At 34.2% G+C, this 14,084-nt stretch overlaps 3 protein-coding genes across 3 annotated transcripts; 1 reads left to right on the top strand and 2 right to left on the bottom strand.

The window, feature by feature from the left end:
• The first annotated feature begins 6,465 nt into the window (after positions 1-6,465).
• LOC120343248 (universal stress protein YxiE-like) lies at positions 6,466-6,972 on the top strand. The gene has a single exon (XM_039412387.2). The coding sequence runs from the start codon at positions 6,466-6,468 to the stop codon at positions 6,970-6,972; it is 507 nt and encodes a 168-aa protein (XP_039268321.2).
• A 674-nt stretch (positions 6,973-7,646) lies between these two features.
• LOC120343237 (glutathione S-transferase theta-1-like) lies at positions 7,647-10,944 on the bottom strand. The gene is made up of 5 exons (XM_039412376.2): positions 10,771-10,944; positions 10,356-10,443; positions 9,822-9,941; positions 9,069-9,208; positions 7,647-8,548 (listed from the first exon to the last, which is right to left on the bottom strand). Exons 1-5 carry the CDS (start codon positions 10,892-10,894, stop codon positions 8,349-8,351), a joined length of 672 nt encoding a protein of 223 aa, XP_039268310.1. The 5' UTR covers positions 10,895-10,944; the 3' UTR covers positions 7,647-8,348.
• A 2,116-nt stretch (positions 10,945-13,060) lies between these two features.
• Positions 13,061-13,567, bottom strand: LOC120341466 (universal stress protein YxiE-like). The gene has a single exon (XM_039409977.1). It carries the CDS (start codon positions 13,565-13,567, stop codon positions 13,061-13,063), a length of 507 nt encoding a protein of 168 aa, XP_039265911.1.
• Positions 13,568-14,084: the final 517 nt, after the last annotated feature.

The raw sequence follows: 14,084 nt of genomic DNA, 5'->3' as shown, positions 1-14,084 counted from the left end.
GTAACTTACGGTGCGTCACCGTAATGAGCATATATAGTCACCGGTATCGAAAAACCTTTCTCGCAGCAAGATTTTGCGCAAGATAGTTGTCATGCTTGGCGGATTAAAAAACATGTTTTCTTGAATAAAAAATAGTTACAGGGAAGTTCTGGATAAAATATCAGATCTCATAGGATTCATAGAAAATTTTGAAATAAATAAAAGTGATAGCTTGCTGGCGCTAACAGCTATGGACTATATCAGTAAATATACCTACATCCGAGCCTCTAGCTAGCTCATTGACTTCAATAGGGAGGGTTACAGTACCTATATCATATCAATACTGAAGACCCCTGGGAAGCTAACAGCATCTTTTTTTCTTTTTCTATCGCTTTTCTCTCGAATTAATAAACCCGTGCTTCGTGTAGGGCAGTGAGTTAAATCGGAGGTGTGGTTTCAATTCCACTCAGCAAAAAATATATTTCTGTGAAAATAATACAGAGAAATCAGATATTATATGTGTATTTCACAGATATGCAGAATATATCTCAACGAAATATAGAATAACACCTGGTACCGTAATAAGTTACCAAGTAAACATCCTTTGCTAAATATCTATCTACAGTTAAAATGCGACGATCGCTGCTGCCAGAACACGTATAAACAATGAACGATGAAGGGAACTACAAAAAGGGCTTTAAAGGAAATTCAGCTACGGTAAGAAATCTGAAGCAACAATGCCGTCATACGAACATAACAATTTATGTGCTTTTCAAAGCCTAGCAGCATTTTGTTCCAGGGGGCATAAGTGTTAATGCAGAAGTTTTACATTTTTTTGGTTAATTTTTGGCAATGCAGCAGCGTGAGCAATCTTAGCTATGAAATAAACAAAATAAGTTATAAAATAAATGACATGCACAAATGACGCCAGATTTTAAAAATTTTGATTGCTTATTTTTGGATATTGAGATAGAATTTCATATAAATAGTGTACAAGATTTGAAAGCGATAAAAAGTACATAGGTTTTGTATGAATTTTGAAATCTGTTTTAATCAAAAGTGAAATATTATTACCATAAACAATGGTATTTATCTCGTCTCAGTAGTTTAATAAGTTGGTGTCAACCTTTGTTCCATTGTAGTTCATTTTCAGCGCCCAAATACATCTTATGCTCACAAAACCTTTAATAAATATATCATGATTTTATTTTGTTGATATACATTATACATCATACACAATACAGTGAAACAGACCAAATTATTCCACACCGTGAAGCAATCTAACAGTTGAAATTTAAACGTTACATCAGTATATAAACTATAAATTTCAGCTATACACTTTTCTTGGGAGTTACTGTAAGCCAAATAAAAGCTTCAAGCCTATTTCAAAAATCAAGTTGAGAATACTGGTTAAACCACTTTGGAAGTGAAAAAGAACATACAATCGCTATTGTTAGAACCTCGACGCTGTTCGTTTTCGTCGACTCTCGTTGGACCGCGTTTTGATTTTATCATTTTCACCATTGAAAAACTGACAAGCACGGTTTGCCGGATATTGATAATCGTAGACTGAGATCTTGCTTATAAATAAATAAGAAAGAGAACGGATATTATAATTTATCTCGAGTATAAATCTAATCGAAACCACGATTGTCAGTTTCGGTTTGCTGAAAATGATAAAATTAAAATATATGGCCCAATTAAATTTGGAGAAAAAACACCGCCCTTTCTAGTATAAACAATACCAAATGTTTTTATTGGTTGATTGATTTCCGAGAAAGTTTATTAAACTTTTGAGAAGAAAGGTAGGAAGCAACCACTTTAAGACTGAGCCCGATATCAAATCCCATCCTCACAACACAATAATACCAAGTATTTCCAAAAAACTCACACATCCTCGACATACATTAATAGAAGTTGGTATAGAGTCTTGATAATATATAAAATTCCTATGAAAAGATATAATTTTCCCAAATATTCCTCTTGAAAACTGTTACGTAATATTCAAAATGGATGAAAATATTTGCCATGGTGACTCTAAGTTTCAATCACGGCACTTCTCGCAATTCTGAGATACATCATCCTATTTTATTTATTATTTTGAAAAAATAATCAAAAGCCTAATCTACGAAAATTGCGGTCTCAAAAATCAAGCTTGTAACAAACGGACATGACTACATGATTGTCATACAAAAGTTACGCTTAGCCATGCAATATGCCGGAGCTGAATTACCACATCGTCAGGCTAATAACCGAATTGCGTAAGTCATTTTTGGCGGTTTTGAGTTTTTTATAAAATAGGTATTTATGTAATGCTGCGCACCTGCCTGTTAACTCAGATTTTATTTTAAAAATTTCCATAAACCCATAACCCATAAAAATTGAGATTTTGTATGACATGCAAATTTGTTCAATTGTTTCGTCATAATGAATTATCATTGGTACCGCAGAACTATTGTGACGTCACAAAGGCAAAATAACCTCGGCGAAGGATTTTCGAGTTTTTGCATCTCAGATTCTAGTTTAGCGCCTATAAATTTGAATTTATACTACAGTATAGGAAGGCGTGCACTTGTTCACTGTCTGAGTCCAATTCACATTGGTACTATACTTGGTACTACTTGGTACTTGGCTACTATATAAGGGTACATTGCTGTTTTATTCTCTATATTTAATCTCAGTCTTATTTCGGTGGGTGTGCTGAGCGTGTTATATTGATGAAATATATATTTTTAAACATAAAAAATAATGTAATTGAAACAGATTAGCTATTTTAGGGATTAGACATCGTAGATACTAAGAATTACATTCGTTTTTGGATTGTTTGGTTTTCAGGACTGGTGCATATAGTCAAGTTGCAAAAATGCGTATGTCACCAAGTCATAGACACATTTCTGCCTAAGTCACAGTGCGCCATTATGACGTCATATGACTGCGTCATACAAATTAACTTAAATCCGGCTACGATCAAAAATTTGACCTATGGCAAAATATTGACTCTCAATGGCATAGCAATATCATTAGGAAGTTTTTTACGTTTTCCTCAAAACTGCTAAAAATGACTTACGCAATTCGGTTATTAGCGTGACAATATATGAACAATAAATAAACGAGAATATCGGTCAGAGACCGAAGACTTATCGATCGAAAGTTAGGGGATCCCCCAAAACAGAAACTGCGGTTTCGATTCGAAAAATTCTGCAAACCCGAACTGGATTGTTTTGATTAGTTTTCAGCCAATATCAAAAATGTAGGAAACAATAGCCAACTACCCATGTCGTCGTCGGAATACTAATCGAGGAAATACTTTTATGAAGAATTCTGCAAACCCGAACTGGATTGTTTCGATTAGTTTCCAGTCAATAGCCTATTTACCAATGCTATATTTTGAATCAAATACAACGGCGCTAACCTGGGTTGCGAAGGAAACTTGCGCATCGCGACGACGTCAAAGTTACCTTCGCTCTGACTCACTAGCGTGAAAACTTGCGCATCGGACACGCACACACACATTCAGCGCGTCTCAAAAATCTCTCGCTTTGTAAAAATCCAGATCTCTTCATCACTAATTAATTAATAACTCGCTAATTATACGACATATCATCCAAAATCAATAGGCTTCTGGTCCGAGATATGATGAATGCACATGCAAAATTTGGAGCAGATTCAACCACGCCTTCGTGAGATATCGCGTGCATCTAACAGACAAATACCTACCAACATACTTACCGATTAAAATCGATAAGTAATGAACAAAAAGGTTTCGCATAGCCATACGACCTCGAGAGGGTCACCAGTCAGCTACCACCCAATATAATTGCATAATTAGAGAATAACAAGATTGATTCATTGAATAATTAACTAAAAACAAATGAATGAAATAAACAGACCACATGTTTTTTGATAAAGACTGGATGGAGCGATACGACCATACGATTATCCAAGTCAGATCCTCGCACGTTAAATTTGGGAGATGATTCAGATTACGCTCATCCTTACATTACGTAAATTTTCATTATACAGGGTGTCTCAAAAGTAAGTATACACTATTAATTTTGATTTGCTTTTCAGGTACTCATCATGGAGCGTTCATTTCTTCAGGTTACATAGTATGGATAACTCGTAAAAATTTTTAGGTATTGTTTGCTTCTTTATACAACCCACAGAATGACAAAGATATTAACTCAAAAAATCTGGAGCAAAATTGCTGATTGGCAAGAAGCATTTAAAATAGTAAGGCAAACTTAGCGCCTCTTTAACAGAGAAATTTAAATTAATTCAACTTCGAATGTTTTTTTCAGAGCGTCAGCTCCTTGGTTTTCCTGATCTTTGTGCATCATCTACTGATTCTATGAATTTTAGATGAATTGCGTAATTCTTCGTCGTAAAAGTGCCAAATGCCTTTCTGTTTTTATGCTTCTTGCCAAACAGCAATTTTTCACCTCATTACTTGGGTTAATCTCCTTGTCATTCTGTGGGTTGTCAAAAAATGCAAACAATACCTGAATTTTACTATTTATCCATACTATGTTTTCTGAAGAAGTGTACGCTCAGTCATGAGTACCTGGAAAGCAAATCAAAACTGAAAGTGTATATTATACTTACTTTTGAGACACCCTGTATATCGGGAATTGCTTTTGGATGCTGATAAAAAACTATTTAATTATAAAAAAAAAAAAAATTTTAGAACCAAAAAGTGATTTCCAAGAGAGAGTGGGCGGTTCACCAAGCCTGGGACTCCAACTTCCCTTCAATGAATGCCGCCGAAACGAGAGTTGTGGTTAAGGTCAGTCAATACCCCGGAATCGAAGGAGGCATGCAAAACCGGAAACCGACCGTAAACGCTGCAGGAGTGTTATGCATGAGATCCATGTAAAATAAACAGACCACGTCCACCAGGCTTATTTGTCACACTTGCTCTCGGCGAGTATTTCAAACTCACTTTTAAGTGCCACACAACTATTCTATTGTTTAGTCTTTATTTCTTGTGTGTCGTTTAAGTGTAAATACAATGATTCACACACATAAGTTTGATTTCAGTGGTTGAGTAAATCAGTGTTGGAGAGAGTCGAGGTCACGATTTATCATCAGACTTTGGTCATTTGAATGGAATAGCTCGACTTTGAACTCAGACTCGACACATACTCGAAAGACTTGTGAGTCGGAGTTCAGGGACACCGAAATAACACTCGATATACAATGACATATGCAGTAGTTCAACCACATGCACTGTTCATTGTTGTTGATTATTTTTATTTGACACCGAAAAAATCACATGCAAGTAGATTGTGCGGCAGTAACTAATATTCCCACCATCAAAGTATAGATATTAATATTGAAATGCAGGGATATGTATATATATACAGAATACGAAATTTTTTGGAAAGCTGTACACAACTTTGTATAGAGTTCAAAAAAAAAGAACGAACCCGATATCACTGAAACAAGAGAGAAATGCTCAAATATATCATCACGAAATCCAAAACTAAATATTTCACCCAAAACATATTCTGGGCGAAGCTGAAACTGCGGACCGTCGTAACTCACTAGTACTGGTACCCGGACTGTGCTAGCTTTACCATGATTTGACAAAAACTGTAGTTTCAAATTATTTACAGTTCTTTACTTCTAAAGTAACTTACGTATCTACCTCTGTAACAACGACTTACATACCCTCTGCACCTACAGTGCGTCACCGCGCGGTATCGAAAAAACTTCCGCTTAGCAGGATTTTGCAAATCAAGACAGCTGTCACGCTTAGCGGATCAAAAACCATGGTTCTGTTGAATAAAAATATATCACAGCGAATTTTTGGATGATATATAAGATCCCATAGGATAGGATTTACATATACCGTATACGACTACCGTGCCGTATGGTACGGTATTACGGTATCAGTAAATATTTGGTACCGGTATTGGTCGCCGGTTTAAAAACTGTTTTGTTTTGTGATCATTCTCACAACGCAATTTTAATATCAAATAAAACATTATACTAGTGCACCAGCATTGACTCCAATAGGGAGAGTTACAGTACCGGTACTTGCCGTATGATATTGAAGTTGGGGGAAGTCGGGAGTGTGTGTACGTGCGTGCCTTAATTAGTTTTTATCTTTTGGGTAAGCGAACATGTACTACTACTTTTATTAATACCTTCTCACCTAAAATCTGTATCTGTACCGGTACGCTTCAAACCTTACTTGAGGTTTCGTTTGCTTTCCGATTCTATAATCAGTTTTATTTATTTTGTTTTTATCAATTATTTCATGGTCTGTTGCTGGTTATGGAGTCGAAATAAACTTATACAGTTATACCAAACTAAGTAGTCGTGGATTGGCTTGGCAAAAAGGACAACTAGAATTAGGTTGTATCTTGTGTAGGCTACTATGTTATTTAAATTGTTGTTTTTACTAAACATTTAGTGCTTTAGACAATTCAGTGTGAATAAACTTTGTTACTGTTATCAGACAAACATTAAGGCAGCAATATGGCAATTCCTGGTACACCTTCCATGGAGCAGATTTATGACTGCCCTGCTAATACAGTTCTTATATGTGTGGATGGTAGCTCAAATGCACTAGAGGCTTTCCAATACTTCACCAGCAATTTCAGACAATCTGACAGTAATGTTATAATATTTCATGCTTCTGACCAAGTCAAAATACCTGCTTTTGTCCCTGGTGGAGGGGTAGGGTTCATGCCCGAAAGCTTAATGGCTGCATATGATGAAATTGAGCTGCACAATAAAAGATTGAAAGAGAAGTATGAAAAATTATGTAGCGACATAGGGCTCAACCACCAAGTTATAATTGACGAAGATATAAAGAAAGGACCAGGGGTTGCTATAATAAATGCAGCCAAGAAAAATAATGCCAAATTGATTGTTATTGGTACCAGAGGCTTAGGGACAATAAGACGAACAATTCTGGGATCTGTCAGTCACTATGTGCTTCACCACAGTTCTGTACCAGTCTTGATATGTCCTGGTGCCTAGCTGCAACTGCATGGAAAGATTAATTTAGCATTTCTGGATGTATATAGCTATCAATATATGTAATGTACTAAATCTCTATATAACCTGATACTGGTTAAGATTACTGATAACATTTTTATGCACTTTATCATCACAAATGTGTACTGATTCTATTTTTTAAAATATATACCTCACCAGAAAAATCAAAGTTTATGTTGCTATTTTACTTCAATTTGCTGCTCTTTGTCAGCAGTCCATAAACACTGCTATAACCAGTGCATATCATGATCTACTGTTTGTTTCATACTCCTTCACTACTTTATTATTTAACTCCCCTTAGATGCAGAGCAAAATACTGTTGCATGTTTTTCTCATTAAATTTTTACTCTATTGTTGAAGTTGATTGGAAGTAGTTTATGGGATCTATAGGGGCCCGACCATAATTTATAGTCAATTTTTACTATTTTAAACAAAATAGTAATAGCCTTCTAGCAAAAAAATATATCTTCAACCTCTGAAAATTTCCAAGCAATTGATCCAATAGTGTGAAAACGATACTAAGAACAACATAATTACAAAACGTATGGTCACAGCTCCATTAAACCTGGGTGATATTTCTACCCTGTATTACCTACATAATTCGTGAAGCTATCATCATTACCCCGTGGATGAGGCCAGCAAAACATGCCAGAATATAATCTATTAATTAATTATATAATATCCTTGCACAGTGCACAAATTACAAAAATGATTAGGTACATGAAAACAATGATAAATTTTGAATAAAATAATTGCATATCATTATTGAAGACGAAAAATTGCTAGTCTCAAACAACTAACTTAAAATTCATTCAGAGATTGTAATATTCTCTAGTCCTTGAAGAATTTCATTATAGGAATTTCAGACCAAAATTCATCTACAAAAATAAGTAAATTTTTGGGATGCCACACCACAAGGACATGAACCTATCCACTGAGGTGGCCGAACTACGTATTTTTACTATTTGAAAATATATGGAATGTATTCTAAATTGGGATCACTGGGTTCAAAAATTTAGGGGATAGGTTCCTATCAGAATCATGTCGCAGATGAATTCAGAACCATGTCGCACTAAAAAACAAGAACATCTGAATTGAGGATGATGACTCATCATTGCAAAATTATAGAGATATGATTGGATGTGAGGTAGACTTCATGTTTATTCTATTCTCAACAATTTTCAAATTCAAGAAGCCTGTATTTTCTTAATGTGATATGAGATATCAATTTCAAAATACCTATTCTTATGATCAGAAATCTACTAATTTGAATATATTTATATAACCAATCGTTTTCGAACGTCCCCGCATAGAGATTGAATTGAAATTGTATGAATAATTAAACACATGACCAACAATCACAATTTTTGCTTTATACGTTTCTCTCTGACACGATAAACCATAGCATGCGCTTCATCAAAATATGGGTTAGTAGCATTTCGGACTCTATCCATCCATGCTTTTATAACCGGCCTCCCAGCGAGAACATCACGACCACTACATGTCGGTTGCATGATTTCACAGGCAGCTAGTAGATCTGCGATTGTCAATTGGTCTCCTGGAAATAAATCGAGAGTTCATATTGGCATATTTTGACAGAAATTTCACTTGATATGAACACTTTAACCTTCTGGCACATTATTATATCCATCATAATCATCACGATGAATTTAGCATGAATCCCGTTCCATACGCTCACCCAAAGCATATTTAGCAAAGTAAGAGACAAAATTTTTTGAGTCACTGTTATTACGCCTAATATTGCCTTGAGAGCTGGCTTCAAAATTTGAAACCTGTGAATGCTGTGGTATATAGTTACCGTATGTGCGGTAAAATTAACAATCAGTTAACTGAGTATTACTATTACCTAAACCAGACAAGGCTGTACTGAACCATGTATTTAAACCATCTTATCAAGTTTTCTCTCTTGCAAGATAAAATATGAAAATCCTATCTTAAATAATTAATTTCTCTGCTGCATTCTTGCCATATGCCGCTTCCAAAAGTATCTTTTTTATTACATTTTTTCATACATGCCATTTCACGCCTTTTTGCTACAATTAAATATCTTTTCTAACCTGCTATAAACTTCTTTTTCTTCAAAAATATATTTTCAAATTGGTCCAACATTTTATTCATATTATCAACTAGGTGACCAACATCCGAGGAAGGAGTTGACATGATGACTTCTGCAATGAATACTTTAGCTGACTTCATTCTGTAAGAGTAATCAATGGTTCGTATGATAGAAAAAAGGTGTGTAGTACGTGAACCAAGAGGGCGAACACCGGAATGTAGTACGAGTACCAGGAGACAAAGAGTGAGGCCTGGTAATTGATTTGACTTGGGGACTTCTCACAACATTATCAATTAGTAAGCCATACTCAAATTATGAATTCTTACAGATTTGTTTAAAGTAATAATCAAAGTAACTAAGAAAGTTTTCCCATTGATAAAGGTATTTCGAGAGTCGTTTTCAAACTCACATGAGTCAGAATTTAAGACTTTTAATCGAGATAATTAAATTTCCATTGAGAAAAAACTGAATAGTTGAACAAGCGTTTTTAATGGTGTATAAAAAAAATCTCTGCATATGTGCTGCAGTTTTTATTATCGAGATTTGATTTGGAGCTGTATTCAAAATTATCAGCAACTATTCTGAATCAATCGTAAATTTACCCAACTTCTCAGCCGTGGATATTTCAACCAAATAAAAACTCGAAAAGAAACTGTCAGTAGATGATGAAAACTTCATGTAAATTCCTTGTGCGCACTCAGACTGCAATTTCTGTTCCCTATTCAGTAATTATACAAAGTTTTATGACAAATACCGTGTATTAAGATGCTGCCATGCACAATATTCATCAACCTTCGCCCTTAGTTGTAAATCTTTAGGATACAGAGATTCATCAGCACTGTATTTATCAGCAAGATATTTCATTATTGCAACACTGAAAAAAAAAATAGAATATTTATGACGAACTATATCAATAACAACAAGAAAATTTATAATGGACAAAACAGTATATTGGACTTTTTCTATTGGATTCCTGTAGTCATGACACTCGTTGAATAAAACCAGAGTGCCGTGGGAAAGATATGAGAAAAGAATGCAGCTACCTCTTAGCCTTTTAGTAATAAAGGCATCGGGCAAACGGTGAAAGATTTAAAGCAGCACGAGAGCAAAAAAAAAGGTATTTTTATTACCCATAAACTGTCGGATCAGGAACTTATGCTGGACGGGGAAAATCAGAGTGTTGATAAGGGCAATACTGGTTGTGGTTCGCCGCCCGTTGCACACCCCTGGTCTTATCAATCAAAATTTCTATATAAGATATCTAGAAAAATTATCCGCAAATACTTACCTCTCTGTCAAAACAAAACCATTGTCATCAATGACTGGAACCAAACCCATTGGATTCAACTTTAAATAATCTGGAGTTCTATGTTCTCCTGTAAAATATTTATACTGCTTAAAAATTTTATTAGAGTTGAGACTTGGTAGAAAGGTAGGACAAATGGCTTCGATATTCACTATTAGAGTTAATAGGATTTCTAACAAAATATATGTGAGCTACTCCAAAATTAAAAAAAAAATGTTAAAAGTTAAACTACGGTATTTTTATAGAAGAGCACTGGCCACAACACTGAGTCTTCATAGACCATCAATCATGGAAGTTTAAAAACAAATACTCAAAAAGGAATATAAAACCCTCCTAGAAGAGCAGGAAAATACGGATCACAAATTTTGTTTTATATATTTTATAACAAACTTGTTACCTTTACGCAAAGCCACAACTTCTGACTGGAAAGGAATCCTAGCACATTTGAGAAAGATGTAGATTGCTCTGCATGGTTGTGACATCAAATCATAATAATATTTAGTTGGTGACATTGTCATCATATATTATTGCAAAATTCTTCAATCGCGAGCTAGCCTAGTTCCAGATAGACTGTACAATAATATTAACTTCAGTTTAGTGATAATCATATACTAATATCAATGGCGACCATAAAAAGATATATTGCAAAATAAGAAGCAACGAATATGTATACGCATTTTTCCTCAAATTTGACACAAAATTAACGAAAAAAATTTTCTTACTTCCGGAAAATATTCACTATGTACTGATTATCATATCAAAAAAGTAACTATTAGAACACAAAACGAAATTATCAGTTTTTAGTACTATTCGGTAAAAAAACTTGCACACAAAAGTAACAAGTCATAATCTCTACAATCAAATGTACAAAAGGCAATAAATCTGTTAATTTTCTATTTGCTGTAACAAGACTTTTTTAGAAAATTAACATCATTTCTATCCTTTGCACCAACTTAGAATTTAAAATATTCTGGAATGAAATTGAGTTTGAAATTTCAAAGGTTAAGCTAGGCTATTATTTAGTTATTGCAGCTGAATTTATACAAAAAGTATATTTAAATAAATGATGAAATCGTGTAATATTACTTCAAGCAAACACTATAAGCTCTTATATAGATAGTATTTTATTTAATTGAGTGATTGAAAAAAAATGGTAATCTGTCAAAATAATTTTTTTCAGCATTATTTCTACTGCATCATCCATAAAAGATTGTTCAAATTTGAGATTTTCGTAATGCTAAAATTTTGAGTCAAAATTACTGCATAATTGCTTTATGTATGTCTTGCAGGTTAATGAAAAGAAATTATATATCGTTATATACATTTTTCTTGATTTAAAATCCACACATGAAAATAATTTAATTTTTTTTTTTCAGTTCAGCTTGATGATAAAATAAAAGCATGATAAAATATGCACTTTGTTCCGAGTAAAAAGCTATTTTACAAAATGGTCATTAAAACTTGGAAGACATTTTGAGTCTTGGAGAAAACAACACTGCAATATGAAACATGATTTAATTTTTTCCTGGGACAACTTGTTCCATTTTCGCTAAATAATGATTTTCAAAAACAAATCAAGGAAACACTGAATGAAAATTGCAATCATATAACAAAAGGAACAACAGAAGGTAATTGATAATTTTTTCCTTTCTACTTGATGAAATATACAATCAAAAATGTTTGTTAATTCAAGTACATGGCAAATTGAATTTTGAGACTAACATTAATTATCTAAAATTTGATAAGAATCAATTATAATATAATCAATAATTATATTATAATCAATTATAGCTGATTAAAATGAGAAACACAAATATATCTCGAAACTATAAAAATGGAACTGCAATAGGAAAGGAATAGGAATTTTAATATGCAAAAATAGATAAAGGGATGTTCATATCATCGCAGAACCAAATTATCTTTTGTTTTATTTCACAACATAACATGGTTTTCAATGAAGTGATATAAAACATTTAATACACTAATATTACTAATATTTCATATGCAATCGCTCACCAAATAGGTAGATTCAGTAAGTGTTGTAGAGTAGTAACAAACTGCGGATCTAGTGTAGTTTCGTACCGCAAGTAGTTCTAGTGAGCGCAGCATAACAATTATTGCATATGTCATTCCTAACCCCCCTGCGATTGAGTCGGCAAAAAATGACATCACTACGACATCACAATCGCACAATAGAGCTTGTCAAAGTATACTAGTATAGCTACAATCGTTCGAAACATCATCTGCGCCGCATAATACAAACTCACTAATGCAAGCATCTCTCTCATATTGAGATTGCCAAAATGAGAAAAATAGCTTGCTCGACTAAGGATAATCGCCTGCACGTTTTGGATGGCAATCCTTATATTCTGCCAGGCCTTTTTACAATACAGTGAATCAGTGATGTCGTAGTGACATAATTTTTGGATGACGTAGTCAGGTGGAGGTTCAGAGGTTGGGAATCACATATGCAAACATGGTTAGGATAAGCCCACTACTGCACTAGAAGTTATTGTGGTACGAAACTACATGAGATCCAAACATTTACAGATTTTATACAGTAATATTAGATGTCAATATTTCATATGCAATCTCTCAGCAATTAGGTAGATTTAGTGTTGTAGTCTGGAAGTACAGTCAAGACAGTTGGACAGTAGTGACAAACTGCAAACAGATGCCAGTTGAATCTATTTCGGTGTCGGGCAAACTAAAGTAGGTATGTGGCAGTGATGAATAACATAACTGCTAGTTGATCCCATTATGGTTCTCCTCACCATTCCTAGACCTCTGGTTCCGACCACAATCAAATTTACGTTGTGTTTCTTAGCTGCATCAACAATTGCTGGACCAGGTTTATGCTCATTTTGAGAAACAATCAAAACCTTGTTTTTAATTTGTTGATCACAGCATTTCTTATTGTACTTGTCCTCGATCGCTTTATTCCTCAGGCGTATGGTTTCCACTTCTTCACGAGTGGTCTCAGGCAAAACCCCAACACCGCCTGAAAAAACTCCTCCGGCGTAAAGATAGGTTGGAAGCGTTACTGAATCAGAAACATGCAAGACTATCACCTCATTTTCTGGTCGATGGAAATTTTCTACATAATATTCAAATGCTACTTGCGAATATACACTGTCGTCAATGCAAACCATTACCCGCATTGGTGGACTTTCAAGAACGCCGCCCGTCTCCATGATTGCAGCAAATGAAATGCAGCAGGAGCAAATCGCAAAGCAAGCTTACGCCTTACAAGCGAAGTGTGTGGAGTCTAATAAACTAATCGACATATTTTCATTGATTGTTACCGTTAACATTTGAAACTATGATTGGCTCATTATTATTATATTTTATTTATTTCAAATAATAAAATTCTATATAAAACGTCATACTCATAATGATAAAACCAAGTCACAGCTTTACCAATCACCAAATATTATGATGATGGTCGCGAAAAAGGACACATTCAGAACAAAATATTTTACAATTGCGAGCTTTTTGATGCCTGTTGATGTGCAGTTCGAATACTAGTCTACATACACAAAATTATAATTTTGTATCAAAGTACAGTATTCTCATTAGCGTGGCCTATTTTCGAATGTTTTGTTTTGAATGTGCACTTTTTCGCGACCATCACCCATAATATTTGGTGACTGACAAAACTGTGACCTGGTTTCACGATTATGACTAAAACGTTTTATATAAAATATTATT

This window comes from Styela clava, chromosome 1, assembly GCF_964204865.1.
Source record: "Styela clava chromosome 1, kaStyClav1.hap1.2, whole genome shotgun sequence".
Classification (NCBI taxonomy): domain Eukaryota; kingdom Metazoa; phylum Chordata; class Ascidiacea; order Stolidobranchia; family Styelidae; genus Styela; species Styela clava.
Note: the sequence above shows the minus strand (reverse complement) of the source record. Positions and strands in the feature narration are given on the sequence as shown.

Bases quoted from the DNA above. Each gene is read 5' to 3' on its own strand.
- LOC120343248 (XM_039412387.2), top strand. From the start codon at position 6,466: ATGGCAATTCCTGGTACACCTTCCATGGAGCAGATTTATGACTGCCCT.
- LOC120343237 (XM_039412376.2), bottom strand. From the start codon at position 10,894: ATGATGACAATGTCACCAACTAAATATTATTATGATTTGATGTCACAA. The intron at 10,444-10,770 runs GTAACAAGTTTG...AATATTTTACAG, and splicing joins AGTTGTGGCTTTGCGTAAAG to GAGAACATAGAACTCCAGAT. The intron at 9,942-10,355 runs GTAAGTATTTGC...TTTTTTTTTCAG, and splicing joins GGTTTTGTTTTGACAGAGAG to TGTTGCAATAATGAAATATC.
- LOC120341466 (XM_039409977.1), bottom strand. From the start codon at position 13,567: ATGGAGACGGGCGGCGTTCTTGAAAGTCCACCAATGCGGGTAATGGTT.